The sequence below is a fragment of the Mugil cephalus genome, chromosome 8 (genome assembly GCF_022458985.1).
Source record: "Mugil cephalus isolate CIBA_MC_2020 chromosome 8, CIBA_Mcephalus_1.1, whole genome shotgun sequence".
NCBI classification, from domain to species: domain Eukaryota; kingdom Metazoa; phylum Chordata; class Actinopteri; order Mugiliformes; family Mugilidae; genus Mugil; species Mugil cephalus.
Window position 1 is genome coordinate 25,298,515 of NC_061777.1, and position 14,011 is coordinate 25,312,525.

Consider the following 14,011-nt stretch of genomic DNA (forward strand, 5'->3'; position numbering starts at 1 on the left):
GGTGTAATATCATTTTCCCAACGTTAATACTCGACCAACAAACCTCTTGTGGTCTTTCTTAAATGTGAAAAAGCTTGTGTAAATAGAGCACATTCTTTCTTTGGTTCCAGTGAGCCTATAAGCTGGTGGGGAACGCGTGGTCCTGCTCTGGAGAACCTCCAGGCCAGTCAACCTAAATTTCTTCCTGTCCACCTGCAATTACAAAGTCCAGTGCACTGAAGGAAAACTAGATTCTCATTTCCTACCATCTCTGTCACATAACACTGCAAAACACATAGGCTTTTGTGTTTCAGATTACAATGCACACACAGTAGGGACAAGCATGACCTACATAGTGTGTGTCATGTATAACATGGGTGTGCTGGATGTAAAAGCATCCATGCTTAGGCTCAGTGAATTCATAATTTAGATTTAATGAGACTTTACCAGTCCACACAAGAACTAATCTACATAAAAATGTACAGTATGCATTTTTACTGTGCTAAAGGCTTGGGAGTTCCATGGAAAGTCTAAAGCCTACTAATGCACAGACAAACCTCCAAGGAGCATGACATGTCCCCCTCAGTCTTCACAGATATGCCTGTGGCAATTGTACCAAGCAAGAGTGTTGGCGTCATTCTTCCCTGGCATTCAGATTAACTATTAATAAGACCATGTGCCCTCATTTCGCGACTGTGCTTTAAAGCAACCAGTATGGTGAAAACAAATGACTATTTTTGTTTTGTTTTGCTGTTTAACCACACCGAGGCCATTTCAGACCAATAAAATATGACATCCATGCTTCAGGAAATTCCATATACATTTGTTGTAATGTGCATGTTCCCAATTTTAGAGGTAAGGCAATGTGGATGTGGTGCTTTATAATGAATCACTTCTCCATCATGTGAGGACTGTACGCAGTATTTGATTGTCTGCTTTATTAATAAATCCACCTACTATTTGGTGTATTCTTAACTAAAATGTAAAAAACATATACAGGCAAAATATTTTACACACGCACACACAGCTATGTAATTTAAAGGCCAAGAATGACAGTGCCCATCCTACATACCAGGTCCTTATCAGACCGAATCAGTGAAAGGGGAACTAATCTCTGCAGTGAGCTAATGTTGTGGCCAGTTCGCCTGAAAAGCTGTAGACGTTCTAGCCTAAAAAACACATGACTCAGAATCAGTCATGGCCGTCATGTTGCGACAGTTTCCGCCAGTGAAACTTCTGCTAAACTGGACCATTGTGCTCCGTTTATCAGCCACGTGGACTATGGCTAAATAGCCACCCTCGACTAGAATTACAGTTGCATAATTTGTACAAACGAAACAATTTTCAAACGACTGCCCACATAAAAACGTTCAGCTGTTTTGAACGTGTGTTCACGGACGGCTGAAAGATGCAAAATAAATTCTCTACGTCGATATCATTTTTTTCTTCCGCCATCACGAGGGAAGTAGGGCAACGTCTACAGATTAGACGTTAGTCACACGTTTGAGATGAAAGTGATTGACAGACGGATTGGGCCAATAACGGATAAGCATTCAAACATGTGATTGGTTTAAATTTCTGTCCGTTAAGCATGCGTGCCCGCAATAGCCAATAGGAGTAGAAGCTAAAGGGTATGGGACGGATCCTGTATCAGTATAAAGTAAAGAGTTGACGCATCGGGCACGCACTTTAAGAAAGCCAAAGTCATTCGTTGAAGTAGTCGCCTACCTCCAGTAAATATGAGGGAAATTGTTCATCTCCAGGCTGGTCAGTGCGGAAACCAGATTGGTGCCAAGGTTAGTAAAACTGTCTTTGCTTTTAGATTGCTAAACGGAGATTTTTTTTTTATTTTTCATTTAGAGGAACAACGTTTTCATTGCTATTGAATGCCGGTGCTTTGTCCCAGAAACCACACCCTGGGAACATCAGCTTGGCCTACTTATGAAATACCCCTATCTAACGTTGAATTTAGCTGCAGTTTTACTTAAGGACGTCTTTAGAACAGTAATATGTCGACGTGTTGGCGAATAAATTTAATAAAACATTTTTTTTTGTTTGTCCACTTATTTTGTTTTTGTTATAGCAAACGCGTAAGGGGAAATGTGAACGTATTTACTCGTAACGGTAATTATTAATGGATAGATTTACGTACCTCAATATGTTCAATGTTTCAGCGAATGTTACTGCAATGCGAAAAAAGGAAGTGATGCGAATGAGTGGTAACAATAAACTCAACCCCTTTGAATCGTATAAGTAAATTACAGAATATGTGGTTTGTATATGGATAAGAGCTTTTTTAGCGATTTTATTTTATATATGCATTGTATCTTTTTTTTTTAATTTTTTTTTTATTTTTTTTTTCCAAATCCGAAACCACCTCGCTCATTGAGGCCTACTTGGCAGTCTCTATTGAATGGCGCCTGGCTTTTGCCTGAAGAGGGCGGTTAGTGACGCAAGAGGAAATTTAAAATTCATAACGACCAATAGGGGGTCAGGCCGCGCGCGCCCATGGAAGCACGGCGGGAAAATGAATACAACTTTTGAATAGTAACACTGTATTTAAATGTTTTCTTGGAAATATACATTGTGTATATAACATGAATAAACAGGTTAAACATAGCCTTAATGCTTCCTGGCTTGTCATGGAGTCTTGTTTATCTAAAACAAGTATACATTCTTTTTTTTCTTACAGTTTTGGGAGGTGATTAGTGATGAGCATGGTATTGACCCAACTGGTACTTACCATGGAGACAGTGACCTGCAGCTGGACAGGATCAATGTCTACTACAATGAAGCCTCAGGTACGTTAGACAAAAGTGATTATTTGCACAAAAACATTTTTCTTTTGTTTTTTTAAAATATAAACCTCACCCCTGTTTTCTTTTTATAGGTGGCAAATATGTGCCCCGCGCTGTGCTCGTGGATCTGGAGCCAGGCACCATGGACTCTGTGAGGTCCGGACCTTTTGGCCAGGTCTTCAGGCCAGATAACTTCGTTTTCGGTGGGTTTATTTTGAGTTTGGATTGAGATGCATAAATCAAATTTTTTTTTATATATATATACATTTTTAATTTATTTCTTCATGTCACATGTTTTACTGTTGACTTAAACCTAGATTCTTGACTTGCAGGCCAGAGTGGTGCTGGTAACAACTGGGCCAAGGGCCACTACACGGAGGGTGCAGAGCTGGTGGACTCTGTCCTGGATGTAGTGAGGAAGGAGGCAGAGAGCTGTGACTGCCTTCAGGGCTTCCAGCTAACACATTCCCTTGGTGGCGGTACGGGCTCTGGTATGGGCACCCTGCTCATCAGCAAAATCCGTGAAGAATATCCCGACCGTATTATGAACACCTTCAGCGTGGTGCCTTCACCCAAAGTATCAGACACCGTTGTTGAGCCCTACAATGCCACATTATCAGTCCACCAGCTTGTAGAGAACACAGATGAGACCTATTGCATCGATAATGAGGCCCTTTATGATATCTGCTTCCGCACCCTTAAACTAACAACCCCCTCATACGGTGACCTCAACCACTTGGTTTCTGCAACCATGAGTGGCGTCACCACCTGCCTCAGGTTCCCTGGACAGCTCAATGCTGACCTGCGTAAGCTGGCTGTAAATATGGTGCCATTCCCCCGTCTCCACTTCTTTATGCCAGGCTTTGCTCCCCTCACAAGCAGAGGTAGCCAGCAGTACAGATCACTCACTGTGCCAGAGCTCACCCAGCAGATGTTCGACGCCAAGAACATGATGGCTGCCTGCGACCCACGTCACGGCCGCTACCTGACAGTGGCCGCCATCTTCCGTGGTCGCATGTCCATGAAGGAGGTGGACGAGCAGATGCTGAACGTGCAGAACAAGAACAGCAGCTACTTTGTTGAATGGATCCCCAACAACGTCAAGACCGCTGTGTGTGACATTCCTCCCCGTGGTCTCAAGATGGCCGCCACCTTCATCGGCAACAGCACTGCCATCCAGGAGCTGTTCAAGCGCATCTCCGAGCAGTTCACAGCCATGTTCAGGCGCAAGGCTTTCCTCCACTGGTACACCGGTGAAGGTATGGATGAGATGGAGTTCACCGAGGCAGAGAGCAACATGAACGACCTGGTGTCTGAGTACCAGCAGTACCAGGACGCCACCGCTGAGGAGGAGGGCGAGTTTGAGGAGGAGGAAGGCGACGAGGACCTGCCTTAATCTACTTGTCTCTAAAACTTCTGCTGTTCATTTTTGTGTTTTTCCAAGTTCTGTGTAAGTGTCCTGAATAAAAAGCTCACTGCATATTTGACGTCTCCCTGGCTTTAATGACCTAATGCAGATTTAAGGAGTTTATTTGTGCACTGTATATAAAGTGCATAGCTGATCATCTTATCATGAATATCATATCCTAGTACTCATGTCTGCATACTCATAAGCAGTGCTTCTTTTAAGTTTTAACTTAAAAAAACAAAACTGCATTTAATTGCGAATGCATAAATTATCCATGAATACTTTTTCAAAAGACTGGTCAATGTGCTCTAATCCTGACTACAATGGTGTAATAATACCAGGTTAGAGTTCACATACTGCTGCACTGACATCACTAGCCGTCAACTTTAACCAGCATGTGACTATTAGAGTGGCTTAAATGGGTCACAGGGATGCACATGTGACGACTAGAACACTAGATGTTCTGTGTGAGCCACGTCGATGTGTTTGAGAAGTTCCAACAGAAAAAAACGCACTATAACACCCGTGCAGACATCTTTCATGTGACAGCATGCATCTGAACAGTAACCGCTTAAAGTCACAAGATGGCAGTGTTTGCTAAGCCATTCTTTTCCACAGGCTGTAGAAGAGGATGCTTGTGGCTAATGCCGTGAGTGTCCAACAGCACACTTTCTTCACTTGCCCCTCCAAGTTTTGCTTCTCTCCAAAGCGTGATATGAAGCCGCTCTGTCAGAGATAAAGAAGCAGAGGAAAATTTCACATTAAGTACATTTAATGTTTTCCAATGTGCAGCATTCAGACTTAGTTGGACCCGCAGCTCTGTCAAGTGGATCCCAGACCCCAAAACTTCAAAGGTCCAAATTCAGTGTCGTCATTTGTGTAACTGAAATATGTTTCACTACAGTACAATATGAACTGAAATGATAGGCACCTATCTTTCCCCACTGTGGGAAAATGAAAGGCTTATTATGTCTTAAATGATGCATATACCTCAAAAAATGCATCTTAAACACATTACCCCAGCCTCACTGATGCAGAAAACTCTCCAGGTAAATCCGATGGTGCTGCAGTGAGCAACAGGTTTCACAAAGAAAATGTACAGAGTGGAGGGGAGATGAGGTTCAGTGGAGTCCCACAGCTAAATTCTGCCTCAGGCCCCCCCCGGCAAGTTAATTCAACTCAGGCAGCTTTGCATGGGAAGTAACGGAGAGGGGATCTAACCAGAACAAACATCTAACATTGCACTCTCTGTGAGCAACCCCGAGCTTCACAAACTCTGGATTTGTCAAAAATAATTGGTTCCAGTGGGCAGGGCTGGCGTTAAAAGGGGGGCTCCATTAATTTTACATGTTTGGGGCTGTTTAATAATAGCTAAGAGCACTAAACAGAAAGGAAGAAGGAGTCTTGTACAGTAGAATAAGCATTTTGAACAAACAGTCTGACAAATCAGGGCCATGGAGTTTACAAGGAGCCGGCATTTACCAGGCTCTGGTGATATCAAATGGCATCATGGGAAGTGTAGGATCCAGGGTTTTGGGGGTCTTGGGATTAAATCAGTGTATTTCATTCTGCCTCAGTTTTTAACTAGTCTTTCTTTTAGGATCTGTGTCTTGCACATCCTTGAGCTCAATGAAGTGCAATATTAAGTCAGTGTAGAGCTCCTGGAAAAGAAGAGGGTGTCACTGTTGTTTGACAGAGTTGTGTTGTGGGTGTTAGCTCACTCCTTCTTTCTATCTAAAGCAGAATTGTAAATGTTCACGTACCCATCCTCCCTTGTCCTGTATCTCAGGGCAGATGACCTTCTCCACATAGGCCCCCACACACTCCTTCAGCTGGGGGAGGACCTCCACCATGTCCCTCTCGTGGCAGTGCAGAGCCATCTGGCCAGCCAGCACATACACTGACAGCACAGCGCTCCAGGCCAGGTCCCTACGCTGCCCCCTGGGGACGGGGGGGAAGAAGTGCTCATCGAGGATGCTCACGAGCATGGGGCACGCCGTGTTCTTCGTCACGTCCTGGAAGATGCGAGGCCAGCGTCTGAAGAAGATGGGGAAGCGGATAAGGAGCTCGTCCCCGGCGTGGCGCAGGGCTGCCGTGCAGGCTGTAGGGGCAGGACCCATATCCCCATCTGCCCCACCTCTGGTTACATAGTCTATGTAGTCATGGGCCATTAGAAAAGCCTCTCTCACGAGCAGGTCGGGACTGTCCAGGCCCAGTCTGGCCTCCGGCATTTCTGACTGACACATGGCTGCCTCTGACTGCCACTGCACTAATCACCAAGCTGTATTCTCATTACACCACAGAGGACAGCTCCAAAGCCAAGCAGCACAGCCATTCTCAAAGCCATCAGTCTGTCACAGAGCTGCAGGGATAATGTCAGTGCAAAAATTAGAAGAATAAACACGTGTACTTCCGGTGTCAGTTCAGAAAATAAAGATTCAATGACTCACCTTTTCTTTGAAAAACGATAAAAAGGATTTTCACGCAAAAATAAAGTAAAAATAAAGACAGCAGCAGAGAAAGGAGTTTTGGGGACCAGAGGAGAGTGTGTCTGTATATGCTAGCAGTCAGGCTGGGTCACCCAGTCCCCCCCACCAGCTAAATATAGAGCCCTTGTTGGAAACTGACACTGATCTCCAACCTCAAATGCACAATCATAGCTGCCCTCACCCACATCCCCATTCCAATGCGAGCAGCAGGGCTAATTAAAGAGCGCAGAGGACCTCACCGACAGACAGGTTAGCTTTAAAGCAAAAGACAATCCCAAACAAACAGGGCACTAAAAGAGGTATTATCAGATGTGTAGCCTTACAAGAAACCTCTTTTTCTTATGTCTTTTATACAATGAAAGCTTAATTTCTTTTCATTTATTTGTGTTTATGACTTTTGCGAAAAATGATTTGAAATTTGGAAGCATAATTTGGATGCTCAAATCAGTTGACTAGTACAAGCTTGGTGGGCATATACGGAAGCAGTTGTTAAGGAAAGTCTAAATTTCAGATTTCAGTGGCATAGTATTGTCTTAGGGTTATTAAGGGGTAAGCTGCAGTGTACACCGACATAACATTTTGGCAAATATAGATAGTTGCTAAGTGGGCTACAGGACTTTTAATAGAGAACTATTAATAGAGAAATATTGGCCTTAACTGGTCATAGTCACTAATCAAGTGATAATGCAGATTATTTCATTGTCTCAGGATATAGGATATATTAGGCAGCAAATGACCATTTTGTCCTCAAAGTTGATGTTAAAAGCAGCAAAAAATTGACAAGTGGACATTTTATTCATTTTTAAACAGACACAGAACAGAGAACATACATGACAGCAGAGGCAAGTAAAAACATATCCCATAGACTGAATGACATATAGAAAGAGAGGCAAAAAAATAAACTAAAATAAATAAAAAAAAATATATACATGTAGAAATAAAACAAACACAAGAGTAGCAGTACTATAACGGACCTTACATGGAAAGTTCTAAGACAGTTTACAGTTTAGACATTATACATGGAACAGGGACTGTGCAGTCATATCAATAAAACAAAATCAACACTTGAGACTAAGCATAAGGGAGATACAGAGGGGGGCACCAATCCACATTGCAGCGGTCTCTACGTACTAAGTCTGCTACATCACGCGGTAGGCGGTTCAAGAAGGGAGCCCACTGTTGTTGGGTGTTTCTGGTCCACAGTGGTCAGTATCTATGAAAAGTAAAGAAAGAAAGACAGGTGAAATTTCTAAAATGTATAATGCTGGTTCTGATAGAAAGGTGTTCACATACACAGTGTATTTTATATGGGACTGTGTAGCTGATGTACCTGCTGACCACTGTCCACTGCCAAGTGGCTGCAATGAACATGTGAGAGTCACAACTGGACCACAAAGCAATGGAAGAAAGTGGCATGTTCTGATAAATCACATTTTCTTTTACATCACATGGATGGCTGCGTGCCTGTGCATCGCTTATGTGGGGAACATATGGCACCAGGATGTTGGGAACACCCCCTTGCTGTTACCATAAGGGTGTGATTGGTCTGCAACAATGTTCATTCAGATGGTGGTACGTATCAAATGAATATCAACATAAATGCCAGGACTCACTGAACAACAGCACATCGCTGTGTTCCATTCACCTGTTTCAGTTTCATTGCATTGGTATTGTTCATGTCCTTACTGGGACTCCTGTGAACTACAAAATATATGTTCAAATCCAGCTTTTTTAATTTCTAGAGAGCCAAAGCCTTGAACTGAACATATTTCAAAGTAAAATGTCAGTATCATTTTTCAATGTTGTATGTGGCACAAAAATGTCAGACATTTTAGTATAATCTTCTTGACTGGACTAACCCTTTAAAAAGCGGAGCGTGGCTGGTATTTCACCACATGGGAGCACTAATGTGTTACTACACTCCCTCTCATTTACCATCGTGCATGTGGCTGAGGCCAACATGGAATTTGAAGGCTCTCCCTTGGATTTGAACTCATAACTGCTTGTTTATAATAAGCAAAATAAAAGCATTTTGGGAATTGGGCCATGCCGCCTAATTAACCTACACCACACTCTTTACCTCTCTATAATCTAAAAATGTATGCAAATGCAAATATGAAGAGCCATTCTAATTAAATTCAAGTAAACGTGTTTAAATTGTGGATGATTCCCCATGAGATCCATCCCAGGATCTAACACTCAGGCACGCATAGCCAAATCTACATTGTCCTTTAAGTGTTTGCTCTTCCTTTATGAAATGGCTTTTTTTATGTCACATGGGGCTCAATCAAATGCTCTATGTATGGCATTTATGTTCGTTGTTAATTTACTGATTTATAGCGAAGTAAAGACATGATCAAGTGGTACCATTAGCAGCTCTGTGTTCTCTGGCCATCTGGCACAGCATACATTGTGAATGTGCATGAGGGAAGATACGGCTAATCATCCAGAAATAACCCCGACCAACCTCCTCCACACACACACACACACACACACACACACACACACACACACACTACTTCAGATATACTATCAGCGTGAGTATGTAAAATGGCTACCTTGCTACTCTGGTTCTTAGGAGGAAGAGAGGAAGTGACATGGTTGATAAAGCCTCCTATCGGGCCTCTCATGTGTTTGTGTGGCAACATCTGTGGAGGGGGGGGTGACTTCCTGTCTCCTGTAGAGAGATTCTAGGTCTGACACAGTTAGTGCATAGGGGAGGAAGTCTCACAGTGGCTAAACTATAGTAACATTGTTTATGTAGCAGGTATTAAGTTTGCCATGTTTGCCATCTTACTGTAGCATAGGTGCATACAAACATTTGCCTATTTAGCCATAAACCAAACACTGGAATTTGTGAACTTCTGGTTACAAAGTAGTATGCTGTGCACTTCAAATGTTTGGCGTTCAGGACGTAACATTGACCATAAGTCACGAGTGGGTCACCGCTAGAGAACTGCATTATTGCAACAGTTAGCCACCAAGGCACCAACTTAACCTCCAAAATGTACTGAGACTTACAGTTAACGAGCAAACAACAAAGAAAATGAATGGCCTATAGGTAATGTTAATGGCATAACATTACCTATAGGCCTATAGGCCGAGATAAAACCATTGGTCTATCAGCATTTCACTTATACAAAGCCCTACATATAAAACTACAAAGAAACCTTTATAGAACTAAATTTAACTTGTGAGCACAATTGTTGTTACAACATGGAAAGACATATGCACAAAGTTTCTGGCATTTAAAGATTACATTGACAGTAAATCATTAGAAGACTACTGCTGCTAGCTCTATAGCAACAACGTCTAACAGTAAGCCTCAAGGGGTCTTCAACATTTTTCAGGCCAAGGACCCCCAAACTGATGGAGAGATTAAGTAGGGGCCCTACATTCTATATGTGTTCTATATTAAACCTGACCTAGTGCTATTTATGTATTTATTTATTTATGAATATACATCATTATTATTATTATTATCATTTTGCATTCAGCTTTAAGTTATTCAAATAATACACAGGTTCAAATATTATGTATGTATTAATATGTGCAACAGGAGGGTGGTGACTGAAAGATAATGTCTTCTGCCTCCAGTTATTCCTTTACTAAAATATGTTGGATTCATGTAAATGTGTATATAAAGAAATTTAAATGTGTGGGGGAAAATTAATTAATTAATTATCTATCTATCTATCTATCTATCTATCTATCTATCTATCTATCTATCTATCTATCTATCTATCTATCTATCTATCTATCTATCTATCTATCTATCTATCTATCTATCTATCTATCTATCTATCTATCTATATCTATATATATATCAGCCACAGACTTTGCAACCCCCCTGCAGCCCCTGTTGAAGACCTATGCACTAGAAGCTACTGATGGTTATAGTTAGCAAGCTAACAACAGAGTAAGTATCATAATGGCGTCATGTCCTAATTATACACTATTATTTTCTGCTCTGCTGTTAGCTTTGACTCTAACCCTCACTAGAGGCTTTATTCAGGCTAAATGTTAGCCTGAATAAATAACAATAACAATAATAATAATAATCCATTTTATTTTGTGTGCCTTTCAAAGCATGTATGGTCACTGACAAAATACAGCAACGTGCAATAAAACATAGGAATAAAGCAAACAATGCAATAAAAATAAAAGCAGATTTAAAAATATATAAAAAAATAAGAAAAAGGGAAAATAGGTTAAATTGATAAGCAGATAGACTCAGGCAGGTGGTGCAGTAAGTTTAATAGCCGAGTAGGACCTGAGAGTACGAAGGGTGTGTGTATTTAGAGAGGTTCAGACAGAAATGATGGAGCTTGGTTGTGAAGAGCCTTACAGGTAAATAATAGGATCTCATACTCAATATGAAATTATTTTAATTCTATTTTAATTGTATGGAGCTGCTGTAGAACTGGGGTGATGTGGTCCATGGAGGAAGTCAGGGTCCAAAGCTTAGTATCAGCCACTGGCCCAGCAGGTTGTGTTGGTGCTAAGGCTAAAACTGCTTCTGCTTGGTGGCCTGCAGCGGTTTTCTCCCAGCTTACAGTCAGTGTTACAGTGTGAACATCAAGCATAAGTACATGGTATTCCATGTTATGAACAGTAGTCCGCACGTTCCATTTGAAAGCAGCAATTGTCACAAAGAGAAGATGGAACACCACATGCACAATTCCTGCTGAATGCCAACTATACTCGCATACAGTCTGCAGCATCAGACTCCAGCAGCATATGTGCGGTTTCACGTGGTTAAGCTAGCTTTAAATTATTTACATGTATGGAATTGAAATTGGAATGGAATTGGCATAATTGCATTAAACACAACAAGAAGCCTCTTCTGTTTTTTGAATTTGTATCTCTCATTTGCACTGTCCAAACATGGAGTGTAACATTAACATTAAGGTTCTGTGGATTATATTTCTGCTACACAGGTCAGCTTCCAACGTTTATTTTAAAAGCATTTATAAAGCAAAATGATACTCTCAGGTAATCAAAAATCAAAAGAAATGTTCTGAATATGTGAACATAGGTGTGAACAGTTTATGGAAAGTATATTCTCATATTTATACACCAGAAACTGAATCAGTTCATATCTAAGTGAACTGACATTCACAGGCCTCAGTCCTCTGCTCCTGATGAAGACTGTGGTTTTGTTTTTCTCATGTGTTTGTGTTGCATTTCGCTCCAGGACCCCTCACAGTACACACACAAAGTATCTGCTATAATTTAATCCAAAGCATCACAAATCCTCTTTTCTCTGCTAATAGAAGTACACAAATGGCAGGTTTGGGAGTTTTTAACGGTAGCTGAGAGTGATCAGTGATATAAGGTGTGCCGTTGCCACGGAGCAAATTTAACCACTTTGCATAACAGAAACAGCATGGTCCTGTCCTGCAGAATGGTGTATGAATGGTGTTTGTCTGTTATCTTTAAGCAGCACAAGAGTATCTCTCCCTCTCAGGAAGTGGCTTATCAAAATCTACACAGAAGTTGAAATGTACTTTGAAGTTCCTACCCACTGCAAAAAAAGAGAAGAAAAAAAAAGGCTCCAATAAAAGCTACAAGGTGACAGAGAAAGGTTGAACAAAGCAGACGGATGAAAACCGACCACCTCCTGCTCCTCCCCACCAACCTGCAGTCAAACAATCGCGATCTCCACGCCTCTTTGTTCAGGATTCCCATCAACCTCGCAGTGGGAGGTGTGGTCAGAAAGAAGAGGAAATTGCTCTGAATTTGTGGGTAATTGAAAACACCTATATCCCTCTGTGTCTCCATCTCTACCTGCTTTAAAACCTCCACACCCCTTCTTCGTCCCTGGCGCCCACCTTCTGTACCAATACACTCCTAATGGCACCCCTTCCCCATCCCGGACTCCGTCTCCCACTGGACTGAATTGATGCAAACGATTGCGCGCCCATTTGCTGTCTGGAGGAGAGGCGAACCACTTGTGTGTTTTGCCCGCTGTCTCCTGCCCTGCCTTCTCCCAATTGCAGGTATTGATGCTCCACCATTGTTTCCCCCCTGCCCAGGGGGTGGAGTGGTTTGTGGGAAAATTGGGGGACCCCTCAGGTGTTTGATGGCTTTTATCGATTCACACCAGACTCTCCAGCTCCCATTTACCCTCTGCTGCACCGTTCAAGCTTTTTAGATAGCGGCGGTATCTGCAGATGTGGCTATTGTAAAGCAGTATTATTCCGTTCTATGGGTGCATGGGCATACTGATCAATGAATTCAGAAGTAAATGCTCTCGTGGTTCCGCATCTCGAATTAAAACTGCTCCCCTTTCAAATATGTCTCTTTAATTGCAGTGTTTTGTTAGTGACAAATAAACAACCTCCTTCTCTTTCTGTAACATGACAGTATCTTCAAATATGCACAACTGACTAGCAGCTACAGGAATGCTTGAAGAAACCAAAGCTTAAACATCTGACTTTCTTTATTTTGCATCTGTGCACTGTATCTAGAAATACTGCTGAAGACAAAAAATGCATGTTTTTTTAAAAGCACATTAGGTTGGAACTAAAGCATAAAATAGTTGATATCAAGGTTTAAAGATCTAATCAGTAGAACTATTCTTGTTTTTTGTTCATATTGATCACTATTCTCTTTAGTGTGCTGTCTGATTGTTTTGAAGTAGAATTCTCTCAATTGTTGCTGATCCAGGCATTTTTAAAATGATTTGATCGGATCCAGCTTGGCTGATCTTTGTTAGTTACTTCTTTTAGCTCTGCTGTAACTAAAAACCGCCATCAAAACTTCTTAACCTTCTTCTGCTTCTCCTTCTTCTGTTTTAATCGCAGTTGGCCAGCGTTAAAGCGGTCAAAAATCCCACAAAAAGGAGAACCAAAATCACGTGACTAAACACATCTGCTGTGAGGACGTTCTTTACCCTGGAAAGTGAAGTCAGTCAGATAACAATTTGTAAACTGTGCACTGTGGTTGTTTGGTGAGGTGGTTACAGGAGATCGTCATTCAATACTACTGACTTGATTCAACAACAGCCTACAAAAAACATTGTAAAACGGAATCCGTATAGTCCACTCAGGCGAAAGCTTTAAAGAAGAGAAAAGTTAGCTTGACACAGTCTCAAGGAGAATACAAGATGAGGAAAGCTTTTCTGAATCCCCACGGGGTGACATTTTCTTTGTTTGAGATCTGATCAGGACTCACATCGCTTGATACTCCATGTTGAATGATGGGATCTGGGGGAAAAAATTTGAGCGAGACATCCCTAATTTTAAGTGTTCCTAGTCCCAATTACAGACACACATAAAATGCTTTAGGAACAACTCAAAAACATGAAAAACAGCACAAGGTGTTGTCCTGGC

General features: G+C 41.7%; 2 protein-coding genes across 2 annotated transcripts; one reads left to right on the forward strand and one right to left on the reverse strand.

Annotated features, from left to right (window-relative positions):
* The first annotated feature begins 1,616 nt into the window (after nt 1-1,616).
* tubb2b (tubulin, beta 2b) lies at nt 1,617-4,259 on the forward strand. Its single transcript, XM_047591522.1, has 4 exons — nt 1,617-1,775; nt 2,672-2,780; nt 2,870-2,980; nt 3,110-4,259. Exons 1-4 carry the CDS (start codon nt 1,719-1,721, stop codon nt 4,171-4,173), a joined length of 1,341 nt encoding a protein of 446 aa, XP_047447478.1. The 5' UTR covers nt 1,617-1,718; the 3' UTR covers nt 4,174-4,259.
* On the reverse strand, nt 4,113-6,767 carry bcl2l16 (BCL2 like 16). Its single transcript, XM_047591524.1, has 3 exons — nt 6,636-6,767; nt 5,949-6,547; nt 4,113-4,911 (listed from the first exon to the last, which is right to left on the reverse strand). Exons 2-3 carry the CDS (start codon nt 6,429-6,431, stop codon nt 4,783-4,785), a joined length of 612 nt encoding a protein of 203 aa, XP_047447480.1. The 5' UTR covers nt 6,432-6,547; nt 6,636-6,767; the 3' UTR covers nt 4,113-4,782.
* Nucleotides 6,768-14,011: the final 7,244 nt, after the last annotated feature.

Coding starts and splice junctions, on each gene's coding strand:
- tubb2b (XM_047591522.1), top strand. CDS start 1,719: ATGAGGGAAATTGTTCATCTCCAGGCTGGTCAGTGCGGAAACCAGATT. Junction 1,776..2,671: donor GAAACCAGATTGGTGCCAAG/GTTAGTAAAACT, acceptor TTTTTCTTACAG/TTTTGGGAGGTGATTAGTGA. Junction 2,781..2,869: donor CTACTACAATGAAGCCTCAG/GTACGTTAGACA, acceptor TTCTTTTTATAG/GTGGCAAATATGTGCCCCGC.
- bcl2l16 (XM_047591524.1), bottom strand. CDS start 6,431: ATGTGTCAGTCAGAAATGCCGGAGGCCAGACTGGGCCTGGACAGTCCC. Junction 4,912..5,948: donor TACAGGACAAGGGAGGATGG/GTACGTGAACAT, acceptor TATCTCTGACAG/AGCGGCTTCATATCACGCTT.